The sequence below is a fragment of the Mya arenaria genome, chromosome 2 (genome assembly GCF_026914265.1).
Source record: "Mya arenaria isolate MELC-2E11 chromosome 2, ASM2691426v1".
Taxonomy (NCBI): Eukaryota; Metazoa; Mollusca; class Bivalvia; order Myida; family Myidae; genus Mya; species Mya arenaria.
In genome coordinates this window covers 70,582,142-70,599,902 of record NC_069123.1, presented here as the reverse complement: position 1 = coordinate 70,599,902, position 17,761 = coordinate 70,582,142, and the positions used below count along the sequence as shown (strand labels likewise).

At 37.1% G+C, this 17,761-nt stretch overlaps 2 protein-coding genes across 4 annotated transcripts; both read right to left on the bottom strand.

Moving 5' to 3' along the window:
- Positions 1–626: 626 nt before the first annotated feature.
- LOC128208741 (uncharacterized) lies at positions 627–3,474 on the bottom strand. Of its 3 annotated transcripts, none has more exons than XM_052912291.1 (3): positions 3,215–3,474; positions 2,136–2,447; positions 627–1,720 (listed from the first exon to the last, which is right to left on the bottom strand). In XM_052912291.1, the coding sequence occupies exons 2-3, from the start codon at positions 2,369–2,371 to the stop codon at positions 943–945; spliced, it is 1,014 nt and encodes a 337-aa protein (XP_052768251.1). In that variant the 5' UTR covers positions 2,372–2,447; positions 3,215–3,474; the 3' UTR covers positions 627–942. The 3 variants fall into 3 exon arrangements, with proteins under 3 accessions (XP_052768251.1, XP_052768257.1, XP_052768266.1); XM_052912297.1 differs by lacking the exon at positions 3,215–3,474 and adding an exon at positions 2,703–3,155; XM_052912306.1 differs by lacking the exon at positions 3,215–3,474 and having other exon boundaries at positions 2,136–2,633.
- Positions 3,475–7,270: 3,796 nt separating this feature from the next.
- On the bottom strand, positions 7,271–16,740 carry LOC128216890 (protein SON-like). The gene is made up of 3 exons (XM_052923594.1): positions 16,624–16,740; positions 12,562–12,713; positions 7,271–9,734 (listed from the first exon to the last, which is right to left on the bottom strand). The coding sequence occupies exons 1-3, from the start codon at positions 16,738–16,740 to the stop codon at positions 7,271–7,273; spliced, it is 2,733 nt and encodes a 910-aa protein (XP_052779554.1).
- Positions 16,741–17,761: the final 1,021 nt, after the last annotated feature.

Below are 17,761 nucleotides of genomic sequence, written 5' to 3'. Positions count from 1 at the left end.
GTAGTATAAGTGTTATACCACTAACTAAGGAGACATGGGACCTTACCATAGTTACTTTGTGGATATACATGTTCGTACATGCACAAATACTGTATTATATGACCACCAAATGCAGGTGGCCCTAATGATATTTGCACCCCGACTTGAACACTCTAAATCATTATGAAACTTGGTATAGAAGTTACTCTTGGAAATATTTGAATCAAGGTGTCTGACAGATGACTGGACTGGAACATGTAATGTTTGCTATTTAATGTCAATGACACTGTTTTATTTCATCTTAACATGTTCTAAGACCTGAATACATTGATTGAAGTGGAATGACATTTTGATCCAAGAGACAAGGTGGAGTGTGAATATGAGAACAAAGGTCGAGGTCACAAACTATTAAAACAAAATGTTCACACTCCGAATTCATCAGTTTTATATAGCTCTAAAACAGTGATGCTAAAATAATTGTCTATTTGAGACATGTGTCACTACACTGGTTATCATTGTGCATATAGTTCTGTGTCTTTATTGTATTAAATAGTCTTGACAGATCAACGAAGACCTGTGTAAGGCCTCTGGCCTTTTACCAGTAGTTCCATTTTCATTACATTGTGATATATGCCAATATATTATAAACTTATGTTTACTTTAATGTAACCTTCTGTGGTCAAATTTGGTCAATGTTAATGGAAATGTTACTGAGATTGTTATTGACTAATTGATTTCTTGATATTTTATTATTCAAGCTCGAATACTGTTAACAATAAACGGTCGATTTTAAATTTGTCATTGAATGACTCATTACACAATCATTAAATGTATACTGCAGGTTCTAAATGTTAACCTTAAGATTATTGCATTACAACATTTAACACACAATTTCCATCTGCACAGACATACATGTGGTGAATACTGTTTATAATGGACGGACAAAGACCTCCGCTCGTTGGCCTATCCAAACACTATCCCGCTAGTCTGCTGGCGTTCCTTTGCCATTTTCTTTAGTTTGTCTTGCACAAAGTCGTTTAAGTCAGGAGAAATCTCCATGGAATAATTCAAGTCCTTCGCATTTGGGAAAGGCACCATCTCATCTGCATTGTAGCGCTTAATACTTGGGAACCCGCGTTTGCGCTGCGCGGGATTGGATACTACTATAAATAGAAGTCTGTCATTGACCTCCACCAAGTCCCCTTCATACTTCATGATCCCTTCTGTAAGTTCACGGATCCCTGACCGGACTTCAAAGTCGCTCATGATTTCCATTTGCGGCGGAAACTTCGATTCGAGCATTGAGTACCACTGTTTCTTTGAAATTGTTAGGTTCAGGTTCTCGATTTCCCATTGGACATCAAAATCCAATGCCTTCAAGTCTTTGATGACGTCAGAATAGGGAATTTCATTGTCCTCCAATCGCCGTTTAGCATTCATGAATACCGGAAGTGTGTTGATGGAACTTGCTCTGTGAATAATTAGCATTTTGCCGTCTTTACTGAGACATTTCATGATGTTGCAGTACATTTCTACAGGGTTCTCGAAGTAACGGAGAGCGTCCTTAATGACAATCTTGTCAAACACAATGCGTGTTTCTGGCTTCTCCTTGGCCTGCAATCGGAAGTACTCTTCAGAACCGACATTTGCGACGCGGATGGGCAGCATTTTATTCGATTCTGTCTCCACGTAACTGTAATGGCCGGGGATCACGTTCATCACAGGCTCCAGCAAGCAAAACCTGAACATGGATTTAAATCATCAAAATTAACATACTGTTTTATTGTTTAAAAGAATTTTGCTAATGACACTACATTTGCGTATTTCTTGGCAAAATTGTTTATAATTTCCTAGACAACACATTATTGTCATTAACAAATTGATCGCCGCCTTATTTGAAACGGGAATAACTAACAGTTCGATTTATCAATGCAACTTTATGACAATAATCATTTCTGTGTAATTATTAACTATAGTTACACAGATACTTTGTCTGTAGACGCAGTCGCAAGCATTAAACGTTTAAAACTCAAAAATGTGAAGTACACTGAAAAGATACCTTTTGGAAACACAACTGTTTTTAAGGCATCAATAATAACTAGGTACATTAAAATGAGGAACTGCATATCTTTCATTACAAGTTCAAGCTTATATACCTGTTTATGATCCCCTCTGCAAGGCTGCCCTTAGGGTCGCCGATGTAGCAGACCCTGTCCGTGGTCTCAAGCCCAAGATACTTGTCCACCAGTGTATACATGTCCTCGTCGTACCGTGAACCAAAGCTGTAACCCTGCCATTCCGGGTACGCCGGGATACGGAACCGGTTTTGGAATCCCTCCGAAATAACCGACAGGGGTCGCGGCGACTCGGGGCCCAGATAGGAGAACGCCATTATTGGTGCTGCTTTTGTAATTGGTGCTGCTGCTGTCGCTGCTTCCAGTCATCAATCAAGTTGCATACTTTGACGTCTGTAGGTAGAAGGAAATTGTTAAGCAGTCTATGAAATTAATGCAACACCTTTTCAAGTTTACTTGTTCAATAATTTTGACAATTATCTTCTTGTGTTATAACAAACAATGAAATAAAATAGATGCTTTTTCAAACACATTCCAATTTAAAGTGAAGTATAGCCATATGTAAATGCGTTGCTCGGGATTACCGAGATATGCCTTATATGAGTAGGACTTTAATATATATGCAAATGCGATAACAAGTTCAATTACCTTGCTGTATGATACAAGTAAACCAGAAAAGAATAGCTCCAAATAAATCAAGAATTACACCCACTTTCAAAGAAATCAAACTTTAGTGGTTTGAATTGCATATTCATTATATCACATTCATTCTGTTCGATTTTCTTTGTGCCATACAACATGCAATAAAAGCATTGGAAATTTATCTGTTCGATCACTTATCATTCCGATTTACATAAAACAACTACCTTAAAGCCATTTATTCCGATTGTATGACATTGAAATGTTTGCCTAAAGTAAGAATTAAAGTTTTAGATCAATACCACTTCTACAAGATCGACTGTAATTCATCATGGAGTTGTGTACTCGAAAAGTAAACTCAATGGCATTTACCCGTCAGTAGCAAACATGCCACTGAAAGAAAGTAAATATTGTATCTATGGCTTAAATTAATAGAAAATAAAAACTGCACTTGTTTTATAACTTTCAAGAGGCAGTGTTTCAGAAGCATTAATTGAACGATAAATAGTTTAAAAACTTACTTGGCTCATAAAAGTGATCGACTGCCGTCTGTGTTCCTCACCAATATTTCTAATGTTGGTTTAAAGTGTGTTCTTAATAACATTTGCGTTAATCAGTTTATCAACGGTGATCAATTATGCATTAGTTAACACATTTAAAGGCTTTTAAGTATTTACATAAAAAGCTTATTTGGCGTTAATTGGATCCGACCATGATCGGGTGTCTGACAATCCAATACCGTCCACAGAAAATTCGATTGAAACCCTAGATGGTTCAAACGACGATCGCTGTAGTGAGACGTTAAACGTGCATGTAATTAGTACCTGCAAACCAGCCTTGTAGATGTATCTTCGAAAGTTTGATAGTAAAACATAAAGCACATATCAGTTAGAATTTAAACTTAATTTTGGAGTTTCAACGACAACGCTATCTAATGGATCAATCCATAACTCCTTATCTGCTTTTGTCTTTTCGTAATCACGCTTAATATAAACTGAACAATTATTCTAAATGTTTGGTATGGTTATCTACCTCTTCAACGTGACACATGTACTTGAATATATATATATGTGATACTAAGATATGAAAACACACTGTAAAGGCTGATTTAAGTGATTATACTTATTGTATTAACTCATTAGCACGAAAGCCTCTTGATGATGTAGTATTTGAAAATTGTCACGAGTTTCCAAGATTCGAATCCTTTCAGGTGGTTTCAAGGGTGTATCAGAGTCGCTTATATTGGCCATTTTTTTGGCCTTGCGCCCCACATAAACCGGTTCAAAGGCGTGGTTCATCCGAGACGCTTTTACAAATGATTCGGTTTTCCTCTATTTCTACTGATTGTATAGTTTTAGCTGTAAAGGGGCGTAATCTATGTTTTCATATTCTGGCTGCCAATACGAGTTGTCATTTTCTGCCACATGTCTTAATCCGCACATACAAGCAGGGTTGGGACGCCACATTCTTGACAGGAAAAACGCTCTCAAACGTACGCACGTGCAAGGTCAGCCAGTGCTTATAAGCCCGACTACGTAATAGCCGACTATGCCAATCGTTTCAGTTGGTTCTAGCACTTCTGAATAAGGAACATCACGAGTAAGAGCTTGATTTTTTGTATTTATTTCAATCACGTCAAAATACAAATGAAATAAATTAGGGAATAACAAATTGAACAACATTCCCTTATTGTTGTACATAAAGGGTACCCACATTGATATATAGTGATAAGAGGAAAGTCATCGTCGTACAAACGGAACATATTAAATCATAATAATAGTATACATCTAGTCTACCGTAATTTACTACTAAGTGCAAACGTTGGCACCACGTACTTTAAGTGCGAACATTAACATCACATTATGTGCATATTACAAACTATGAGCCAGTTACTTTATATGAGAAAGCAAGCAGTTTGTAGTCATAAGTATTTCTGCGTGTAGGCGTATGCATATAATACACTTAATACAAAATTCATTGATTAACAGCCATGAAAAGTATGTATGCATGTATCTTTATTTATAAACAATTGTTTCAACCTTGCCTGCGCAATATACTTTATGTCATATCCATAATTATATATCCGGGGCGATGTGATACAGATTCGTTTGCCGTTAGCTCATTTATCATTTCAGTGTGTTGCTAATTATCTATTACTGCTCTTTCCTCGTACCCACATACATGCAGCAAACTGTGTGTATACCCTAGCAGTGCTACACTATTAGATCGCAACTAACAACTTCTTACTCGAATTAATTCGAAAAAAATCTATCAATATGCAAGCGTGCCTGCAAAACTGACCATCTGTGTTACAAAAGACATCGGTGAACAGACATGCAGAAGTCTAGTTTATATTGTGTTTTTAGAGTCTCTGTAAAACAATAACAGAAAAAAACAACACTTGTATATTCATCATTAAGTGAAATCAAATCGTCAATGATAAAGTATTTACATCAAATAAATAATTAGTGACGAGCCACTTAAATCCCCACAGCAATGAACGCAGTAATGACGCGAAGCTCTAATCACAGACACAAGCATCTGGCACACATCATACTTTCTGGAATAGGTTACCTTGGGAATGACTTGTGTTATTACATACATACACACATACATTATTATGTACAATATCAACCGAGAACACTGCTAATTATATAAATAGCATTTCTTTGTACCACAAAACCATTCTTGACATTGCAAATTCAAGTATAGGCATACTTTTGGTTTGAATGCAATAGCAAATCAGGTTGATATGGGACAGAGGCTAAATATTAAACACATACTTTAACACACAATCTAGGAAATATAAAGACAGTGGTAAATTCTTTTTGACAAATAAAAACACGAAATGTAAAGGTGTGTGTTTTTTTTTAACTTTGTCTTTTCTGTGATTAGTTTATGATTGAAAAATGACAGAGGTGCAAGAAAACAATTCGAAAAATACCCCATAACGGAATTGCACTGGTATAAAATAAATATCAAAAACATTCAAGCCAAATATTATTGTCTAAGATGTGTGATTTTACATAAATATGTAAACAGTACAAGAGTAATCACAACTGTTCACAGATTGCGCTGTCATGGTTCTCTAAACGTCTTACAACTGAATGGAAACGTTTAAGTTAGACTTTCATGTTCTCGATCGTTAATATCCACAAAAAGTGTACAGATTTCTATGTTTGAAATTTTTTAAACAATAAACTGTAATTAACGAAAAGTTTGGTCTACAATACTTAACACAATGTATCAATAAATTTGATAAACGAAACACATTAATGGAAACACAGTGGTAAATATTGACGGAACAGCTAATGCATTAATAAACACCTATATACTATATCAATACTGCCCATTGATGTCATTAAAAATGTTCTGGTTACGCAGTTAAATTTGGAATAAATACGTTTAAATGGTTTGTACAAAGAGGTAAAAACTATGCTTAGATCCGTAACTTTCTCAGAATAATCACACCCAGGAACATATAACCGCAGACGTGCTAGAGTCACATCTGGCGTTCATACAGACAAGTACCCGTCACCGGACTATTTCTGCCCTATAAGTCATCGTGACGCAGTGTACAAAGGGAAACCATTCATTCGGCGGGACATCCGTTGGCCCATTTTCGTACGGCTCCAGACAGTAGGCTATTTATGAATAAGAAGTGTGGGGATGTATGCATCGAGCAACATTAGAAAGGTGTTAGCAACCGATGAGTACGATCATAACATAAGTAAACGAACGACACAGCACACTTCACACCTAAAGGCATTCTCCAGTTTGTTCATGTCCTGCTCACATGGAAGAGTAACAGCCACCACTTTCCGCGTTTCTTCTTTCAGAGACTTTGGCACTTACATTCTATATCTCGTCCACCAAATCTAGTTACCTGGTAAAACAAAAACAAACCAAAATCATTCAAAAAATATCACACAGTCGCGGCATACTCAAATAAAAAAATACATGCATTAAAGAAATTAGAATGCAATCAAAATTATTTTCAATTTAAAGAAACTTAGTAATGTCACCCTGGTTTACCCAACACTTCAAATAAAATGTTTTTTTTTCAAAATGCATAAATACAAAAATCTAAAGACGAGAAAAGTAAATTAAACATATGGAAAGACTGCATTCATGGAATGGCGGTAAAATGAAAATGTCATCATTTTCTCAAAGGATGTCTATAACGAGGGAAATCAGGGGAGGAAATTTACGCCCGTGACGGACAAGGGGCTCCTGGAAAAGAACTCTAATCATACTGATGTCACTTGTATATAAAGTCACACAGCATTCCTTGTTCACAAACGTCATAACCGCATACATTGTCTGCAGGCAGCAATTCAAAATAGTATATATTTTAAATTTTGATAAATCACATATTTCTTTGACTCAATAAAGATAGCGCTAAATTTCGTTGAAAAAATGTTATAAGAACACATTCCGTTTAGCATCTGCGACACAAATCTATATTCCGAAAACTCAGATGAATTTCAATTTTTCAACAAACAGACTTCCTTGGTCTAACCATATGAACTTTAATGCTTCTGAAAAAAATGATTTTTAATAAGTGGACCGTCAAATTATTTCTTGAATTTTGCCAATCTAGCTGCCACTCCTCCTTGGCTGTCGACAAATTTTGCTCTTTCTGGTTTTGATGTTTTTGATTCTGGGGTCTTCTGTTCTGGAAGTTTATTGGGCGACGATTTCTCATCTTTAGCATTCTTCTCTGGTGCATTTTCTTCTGTTGCTTCGATTTCAACCGTTTCAACACCTGCATCTGTGACATCAGTGTCGAAATTGATAGATATGGCAGCCTCAGTGTTTGCATCTCCGTTTTCGGTTGAACTGATGTTAACACTTTCTTGCATATCAGAGCTAACATCCGCATCTGTGGAAATAGAGAATGATACTTCCTCGTTTTGTAATTCAATGTCTGCATCCGAGTTAAAGTCAATCGAAAAAGTGTGTGTCTCATCTGTTGTTTCTTGCATTGGAGCGGCAATTTCCTCATCAACCGAAATATTTACGACCGATTCAGTTTCACCTATTGCTGCATTCACGTCATCAGACTGTTCAATCTGGATACTTTCTGATTTGTTTTCGGTAGCTTCAATAGTTGTTTCTAATGGAGCTTCGGTCATTGCTAGCTGGCTCCCAGCATTTGACTCATTTTCTGCTTGAGTGTCTGAAATGACATCTGTTGTAGCTTTAACTTCTCCACCCGACGTTACTTCAGACGTCGATATTTCTTTGGTATTGTTAGGTTCTGTTTCCACCGAAACCTTACTATCATCATCCGCCTTTACCTCAATTTGTTCGGCCGCTAATTTTGATACCTGGGCAACAGCCTCCTCTGTTGCCTGTGCCACTATTCTCTTTGAAACTTCCTCTACAGCCTTGACAGCCACATCTTTAGGGGCGATCTTCTCTTCCTTACTCATAGATTCCTCTATCGTTTTTGCATTATCCTCTACTGACACGTCTTCGGCAGGAGCACATTTCTCTTCCTTTGTCACTGACTCCTCTGTTGTTAGTGTAATTTCCTCTTCCCCCACTACCTTTGTGATAGACTCACCTGATGCATGTAAGTCTATCTTTTGAGAAACCGAATCTAGTGCCTTTACAGCTGCATCTTTCGGAGAACTCTTTTGTTCCAAGCTCATAGACTCCTCTATGGCTTCCAAAGGACTGGTCTCCCGTGTTGGTTCAGAAATAGAAGAAGCATTTTCCTCTGCAGATACAGAGTTATTTGTTTCGTTACCTTTAGGTTTGGAAGACTGAGCGCCATCTGTTAAATCAACAGCTGCTGGTGGCACTTTTTCTAAAATAGCTGTATTTGGGACTTGAACAACTGCAATTGGAGGATTAACAGCGACTGTCATTGGCGACTTTTCTACAACAGCCATCTGTTCACTTTTTATGACTGTCACTGGAGGATTTTCAACTTCCGTCATTGGGGATTTTTCGATAACAGCCATCTGTTGACTTTTCATGATCGCTATAGGAGGAGTTTCAGGTGCAGCCTTCGGTGCATTCTGCACAACCACCATCGTGGGTGGCGACATAACCGTGGCTGTAGAACTCTTATAACCAGCCACAGGAGGATTTGCTTTTCCCTGATCCTCATGTACATGCATATGGTTTCCTGGGTCTCCCATCTTCTTTTCGTTTGAAACAACATCCAAATGAGATGTGACAGGGGGCTGACCTGCTGATGCGTGCCCTTGGCCATATACATCCCCTGAATGCTTTAAATCGAGATCTGCTGCGACAGACGAAACCGTTTTCGTCGATGGAATAAAATCATTTGATTTTTGTGGCGAGACAACAGCCTTTTGTTTATTTTGCTGATGCCCGTACTGCTCCTCAAAATTGTAGTTGATAAGTTTAAGTGGTCTCTGATTGGACTGACTTTGATGAGAAACGGGTCGCTGTGGTTGTGACTGATGAACAACAGGCATTTGCGGCATAACTTCCGGTTCTCTTTGATAGTGTGACTTCGCTTGTTCGAGGTATTGCTGCTGGCCTGCGGCAGGGGAAAGGACGGAACTCATTGCGATGTCGACAGGCGCCACCTTATGGCTGCCGGTCACTCCTACAAACTGCTTTTCTGAGGCTACGTTATCCGCCGGGTCTGGCTTCTCACGTCTGCGACGACGTCTTCGCTCTGGCTGAGCACCGGAGCTTCTAAGACGAGAAGCATCATCATCACGAATCATTGCATCGCTGTACCTATATGGAGACTCTCCCTCGTTTGTAAAATTCCTTGGATTTATCTCTGATAGCTCTTCTAGTCTGTGTTTTCCCTCGTTATAGGCCCTACGGACAATGGACTCCCCAGGGGTACCGCCCGTGGGAAGAATAATACCTTCTTCGTTTGCCTCAGAATAACCTAGTGACTCCTGCAGGATTTTAAATGAGCGGGACTGGACGTTAGGATTGGTGTATCCGCGGTACTGTGTCGACTCTTCTGTGGCCTCGTGTTTGTTCTGCTGTCTGTGGATTCTGCCCGCGTCTGGGATATCCTGGGGCTGGCCGGGCCTCCTGCAAGTAGGAGACACATGTTACCAGGTGCATTGAAGCGAGATTCTGACTACTAATGGAATAATACCTTACCGATATATGCGGAACCATTCACCGCAAATATTAGATACAACCTGTATTGTTTTCGATCATGACTGAAATTATGCAAACACAGACAGCGGATATTAAGGTTAAACTATAAACGTATAATCAATTTTTGTTAAACACCAAACTGTGTTGTGCTGCATGTTGTTTTTATATAAAAGCGGCATGCACAGATCTGGGGGAAAGTGTTACCTTAAAGCTGCACTCTCACAGATTGAACGGTTTTACAATATTTTTTTATTTTATTTTTTGGCTTGGAACAAGCAAATTTATTCAAAATGCATGTAACCATTCATATAAGACTGCTGACAAAAATGGTCACAGATTTTTCGATTTAAGTTAAAAAATTGATGTTTTCTGCATTTTTCTTTTCGAACTGAAATATAAAAATGGAATTAATACTTTATTCGACAAATGATCTTTTCTGATATATAATAATCATTATGCTGTCGAAATCTAATTATGAAAACACCATCAGTAAAATATGTATATGTTTATAGTTTCGCAAAAGCATACATTGTAGCAGTTATTTCATATTATCACATGTTCAATCAGATTGACGACCGATTGTTGCCCGCCGATAGTCTGTGTCCAATCTACACTGCATCTTTTACACCCCGTCACTCGGATGTAATTAATCATATATTGTTTCATATGTTCCCTGGAAAATCTCTCGGAGATCGACGATAATTGTTACTGTAGGGAAAATACTTGGCATCAAATCTACCTCGTAGCTGTCTATTTTATCATAACCTTGGGCTGCAAACGAACAATACCTGTACGAAAAAAATGAACAGAAACTACATATGTACGACAGGCGGTTTGTTCCTGAAATTCATTGAGAAAAAGTGTTCATATCATTCTTACGAATGAAAAAATGTGTTTTGAATAACAAAACACAAATCTGATTTATCTAGCTTATTGGTGTTCATGTACATGAATGTCTTAGATGGCGGAGTGAGAATACATTTGGCACAGGTGTGTCGTGCAGTCTTAACTGCTGGTTTGGAGCTATGCAATCAATTAAGCGTCATGCTCAGTTTCAGATCCACAGAGGTAGAAGTAAACCTTAAAGGGAAACGCTCATGTTTTTGGACCAAGAATTAGAAATCCCGGTTGTGCATCTGATAACACTTAATTTATCATGAATTTACTCTACTATTTCGAAATTGCTGAAAAAACAATTATAGTATAAAAAGGTATTTAGGTTTAAGTGGGATGCGAATCCACGCCGGTAAAGTCAATTTAAGTAGAAAACAGAATCCTTTACCACAAGGCCACCAATACTTTTATATTGAATATTTTGACCTTTAAACAGTACATTGATAACATAACGTGATAATGTCAATCAACCAATCAGCAACAACGAATCGCTAATAGCGGTTCCTCTAGCGAAAATCGTCAACATTTGCTGAAGGGTTCCAGCTTTTGGTATCTTGGTTTTAACACTCCTTGTGATATGCCTAATTCAATTTCGTAATAAAAAAAGAGTGCATTTACAAAACATGAGCGAATCCCTTTAAACAATCAAGGTTACAACCGTTTGTTTTATTTCCAGACAATTTACTATAGCTTTCTATTGGCGCCATTCCAAGCACGAGGTGCTTTATTTTTTCAAGGGTTTTGATAATATTTCACAGATTCTAAAGACATCTCGACAGCTTGTCAAAATATTCACGTCTCGGTACATTAGCTATATTTCCTGTTAGGAGTTATTATACCACAAATCAAGCTATGCAACAGTGTTTCCATTCAATCAAAGGCGACTCTGGTAGCCTCTGGAAGATATCCGATTTTATTGTTTAGGTTTTGGCAGATGGAGGTGGCATCTGCTGAAAGCTTGACGCCTTATGCTCTTTCAAATGGTCAGATGAAATGTTCTGTGGTTTGAAGGACAGTTCGTTAGTTTCATTTCATTTCCTCTGTTTGTTCTTTTATTCAGTGATATTAAAGCTGCACTCTCACAGATTGAACGTTTTGACAACTTTTTAAATTTTTGTCTTGGAACGAGCCATTTCTTGCAAAAATCCATGGAAACCATGTATATAAGACTGCTGACAAAAAATAGGATCGCAGATTTTTATATTTAAGTTCAAAAATTGATGTTTTATGCATTTTTCTAAAACCGTTAGTAACGCCATAAAACATTATTTTTCGAACGGAAATATGAAAATCTGCGTTCTGATCTTTTGTCAGCAATCTTTTATCATTAGTTTGCAGATATTTACACAAAAGTTTGCTCTTTCAAAGACAAAAAATAAAAAAAAGTTGTAAAAACGGTATATCTGTGAGAGTGCAGCTTTAAACGGTTCCGTGCCGATTCAGGAAAGGCTTGATAGTATTAAACACGTAAAATATGTAATGAAATAAATCCTACATAATCTAAATAAAAATGTAAAAAGATATTATGTATTAAAAGCTGTTTATTTTCTTTTTATGATTGTATGTCGTATGTTGCTGCTGTGTGAAGCTCGTTAATTTGCGTATCTATCAATTGCCAAATGTTGTATTCTGTACTTGAAAGAATAAGTACTGCTTAAACAACGATGCAATCCTGACTGGTGAACATGCAAGAATTTGTAATGATCAACGCTGACTAGATACTGTGCGAATGGCTTGTAGAATCAGCAATATATCCGGTCACTAAATATCAAAGTACGTATACGTACGTATATTTATTAATGTCGATACTGCCGAATGCTCGAGCATATTTCTTGATGAACACCCATTGATGCACACTTACCTCTGAACGATGAGGTCGAGCTCGTTTCCCGCCCGGATTATCTCCATCTTGGCCTGCTCGTGCGACATGCGGTGGGCCTCCGTGTTACAAATGGCCAGCAGCCGGTCCCCCACCCTCAGCCCATGTCGCGCGGACAGGCTCTTTGGGTTCACCTGGAGTTTGTATAAACAACATTGAGTGTGGCAACTTGCATGTAATTTACTACAACATTGAGTGTGGCAACTTGCATGCAATTCACTACAACATTGAGTGTGGCAACTTGCATGTAATTTACTACAATATTGAGTGTGGCAACTTGCATGTAATTCACTACAACATTGAGTGTGGCAACTTGCATGTAATTCACTACAACATTGAGTGTGGCAACTTGCATGTAATTCACTACAACATTGAGTGTGGCAACTTGCATGTAATTCACTACAACATTGAGTGTGGCAACTTGCATGTAATTTACTACAACATTGAGTGTGGCAACTTGCATGTAATTCACTACAACATTGAGTGTGGCAACTTGCATGTAATTTACTACAACATTGAGTGTGGCAACTTGCATGTAATTTACTACATGTATATGGCAAACGTATTGATTATTTAAATACTATCTCAAATTTTTAATAGTGTTTGGTCAGTTTACACAGATGGTCGTATATCTGAAATAAGAGTATCTTGGCTACTGCCTTTCATTTTTCGTTCAAAGAAATAACGTCACCATTGAATATTTTTACGTGATATTAACATCTATCGATTCCAAAGTATTTGTGCGATTTTGAAATAGGGCTGGATCTGTTCTACTGGTATAGTTTCTAAAATCCCGGCTCTGTACATTATCTCTGCTTCAAACTCGCATCCCGCAGAGTAAATGGTAAATTGGTGTATAATTTGATAATTGGAACAGAAAATACACATAAAAAGCGTTTAGTATAGCATGGCGTTTTATCCTAATGTAATGGTTTGATAAAGTTGCTAGTTTTATTCCACGGCTCATATACTTTTATGAATCGCGAATGTCTCTCAACACGATATTTAAAAAGAAACCAGAAGCTTAAAAGCTGAACAGGAACTCAAGACCCTTCTCGTGGAAAAAGTAAAAAAAAAATGAAATTATCATAATTGTGTATATTGCTATCACTTGCGTGAAAAAAATGAACATGATATTATGCACAACACCTGCGAGGAGTATCAGCACTGATATAAAATAACAAAAACGATAAATTTGCGAATCATGACCTATTGAGTCCTCCGTGATCCCGTTGAGCACTTACATTTTGCACTTGAGATAATAAAAGACCTCTTGAGGAAATTCATGTCGACAAGAGCTGCAATATGTTTGCAAAACAGGTGCCTTATGTTTTGAAAAGTGTATGCCTACTTTACATAACAATCATACTTGAGCTGGACAAAATAACTGTATTTAAGGCCTAGCCACAATAATGCGAGTTAAGGGAACGTTTTTAAGATTAGACATGCAGTGTGTTCCCTTAACGTAAAGAGTCAAAAGGGCTCTAAGCGGCTGTTTATATGGACTAAATTAAAGCCATGTCCTTCCATCCGTCTGTCCTTAATACGTCATTCCATATCGATAAATATTACCAACATTGTAGCATGTCATTTGAAACATTTGCCGCGAACGACGTCAGGAATCCCAATGCCACATATTCGTTATTCTAAGTTCTATGGTAACTGGTTTACTAGAGGTTTTCTATTGTAAATATATCAAAGTATAACTAAAAAACGCTGAAAGAGAGCGGACGTTTCTTTCTTATAGCTGCTAGAGTACGATAAGAAAAACTACAAGCTCTACGTACGTTATCGTAATGAAATCAAATGGAGTCAAAACACGACACATAATTATTATGTTAATATTCATGTATGGTATCAATTGACTGTTTTCAATTAATGTACAATTTTAATAAGTATTTCGTGTACATGAAATGGAAATTGTGAAGTAAGTGATTGTGACACAACACGTGTTTCGTACATATTTTTACTTCTTGTTTTCTTTTCTTCTTGTTTTTTTATACGAGCATTTTAATTAGAGGGGCAACGACTTCATGACAACCATATCTTGTAATTCACCAGAATACGCACGGCGAAATAATATTTAGAGATGTTTCCACACTGGCGATGGAGAAAGAGTTATAAATATAATATGATATATTAAATAAGGTTGCCTTTTTGACTGCCTACTTCGATAGATACATATAACAGCTTACTCGGGCAAAGACGATCATCTAATACATTCGGAGCTCCTCGGCCATTTTTTTCAAAAACAACCTCGGATGTATGCCGGTACATCTGTTGAAGTAGTCCGTATTTTTTTGAATAAAAGCATTAATTAAATGTAGTGTTTAAGAGTTGTATTCATTGCTCTCAGTTTAAATTGATTGCCAGTGAAGTGTATTATTGCAAACATAATTACGATTCCCAAGAGTTAAGTCATAAATTTTAACTACTAAATAAGATTACTACGCGATCTATTTGCAGCGGACTTAAACGTACCACTTTTTTAAGTATGTAAACCGTCCATATACATCCGAGGTTGTTTTTGAAAAAATGGCCGAGGAGTTCCGAATGTCATCTAATATTGTCGGTTAATCGAAGCTCCTGGCGAAAGTTTGGTATTTGATATCTACAGTGAATATTTGACAAGTCATTTACATCTACCTCTTTCACACAACAAACCCATTAAAGCTAAATGCTGGCTATAGATACGCTTCAAATGGGGTTCAATTACAAGAAATTAGGCCAAATATAAACTAATCATTTACGTATGAAATATATTATTTATCCTGAATAGTATTGAACAAAACGAGAACTGTTAGGGTTTTAACGGCTACGGACTGTCTAATAATAGTTGGCTTTTTGTTATTCATTATTTCAAAACTGAAGATAAAATGCCGAATTCCAACCAGATGAATACTTAAACAAGGAAAAAAACAATACACGATATGTTTAGATTATTTCATGATTATTCTGCAATGAGCAACTCATTGAGCTATTCATTGAAATAGCCTTCGACTTGAATGGCATGCATTTTGGTTGGAAGTAGTCAACAATGGAGTAGTGTGCGACAACACTTGTAACATAAGTGTTTTTGAAAGAAGCAATTAAACTGAAAGAACCTTAATTAACCCGTTCGTAAGCCAAGTAGGCACTTGCATGAGCTACTGTAGCTACTGTCATGAATGAATACTTAAAACATGTCAACACACTCCAGCATCGTGCATCAAATACGCACATAAATATAAAAGTATGTTTAAGACGATGATTCAAAACAAAAACTATGTATTGTAAAATAAACAACTTTACTGCATTGTTCATTGTTTACAAGTGTCACTACTGATTAATGATAGAGTGTGCACAATGCAGTTAATCATTTAACCATATAATCTTATATCATTAAATCTGTGTCATGTATACAAGGTCAAGGGTCGTTTCTGTCATTAGAGGGGCGGGAAGGCTTACTCCCAACTCGCGAGTACTCATGCTGAGTGCCTCAAGTAGTAGTTAACAAAAGATAAATGACCATGGTCCTGTTAATGTGTCAACTGTTTCATTTTTCACATTTATCAACTACCATGCCACCTATATACAGACCGATACAACGTTTCTCAAGCAAATATGATCATCAATAGCTCGGCAAAAAGAAATACAAATATTTATATAACCTACATGTTTTAACAATATATTCAATAGTCAGACCACTTTACACCTGACATTGGACCAGGACGCAAATATATATAGTTCCCTGGTCCTGAAACATGTTGTAAGCATTTGTGACTTCCGTAAATGGATAGCACAATTATAACAGGTATACCCCTGACAATTTTGGAACGGTACATTATCATACTATTGGTGAAACATTTCTTGCGGTAATTCTACAATACCGTGATCAACGCGCACGTCCCTTGTCATAGAAAGAGCTTATCAGCAGTCAATTATAAAAGATAGTCCCAATGGAAGCACTGCCAAGATAAAGATTTGTAACGAACAGACAGTTATGTGTGTTTAAATAGTTGCTATCACCTACCAAACCCGTCTCATATCTCAGAAAGTTCTTACCGTTTGTATGAAGAGCGGGGCCCCATATTCGTGGCCTCCCTGCATCCGGAAGCCCCATGGCGTGCTCGTGGTGGAACGTCGTAGCCTCACAGACACTACCTGATCTTCCTGAGACATAATGTCGCTTATTTAAATTGTACCACAAATAGTGAGTTGAGTAAACTCTAGATGTATCCTCTCGTGTGGTTTTTATTAATCCTCTACTATAATACAGCTACAATGCGACTTACGACATATGCACGTACTTTACACTGCAGAAATATCTTTCCGCCACAATTTGACAGATGATTTGTATAATTAAATACAAAAAAAAAATGCTCTAGAGGTGTAATAAATCCGAAACTGACTAGAAACGAGCAGATATGAATAATAATATCTCCGAAAATATAAATATTACAGTCCCCCAGAGCCGATTTCTATCACGAGAGATGTGTAACAGGTAGCCTGACTGCTGATGCTGGTGCTGATTAGATACGACAGCAAAACAGTGTAGGTGGAAGCCTGCTACGTACGGGTACCCGGCATAGGTACGTATACCGTCAGATATCAGGTCATGTAGATCACAGAAACAAAACTCCCAGCTTAGTCCAAACACTACTGTATCATAAGTACGCTATTCCCCTCCATAAGAATGCTACTAAGCAAAACTTCATACGGTTCAGTATACATGTAGCTCTGCTTGCGGCTGGTATTTTATTTCAATTCAACAATTTGAGAAGAAGCGATATACAGGCATCAGTTATGACACGTATCAACAATGCTGACGAAATATTGATCATCAAATACTGCATTGATTATTATACTTTTATCATGATAATACTTTGTTATAAATTTATGAAAGTGAATTTTCTTTTTTTTCAAGAATAAAGATCAATGATCAAGTGTATTTTAATATATCCGCTCTTTGGACTGAAAGTATAACTAAGATTAAAGATGGTGATCAAGTTGTCTTTCGTTCAAATTTGAAACAATTGAATACCATTTCATTATACTAAATACGAAAGAATTACTATATTTTTATACTTAAACAATGCATGTTAAGTAAGAGGACCCAACGCGTCTTTCCCCGGTCGATCAACGGACATAACACAATTATTAACCGAAATTATTTTTGGTTCAGTCGATCAGGGAATAGCTA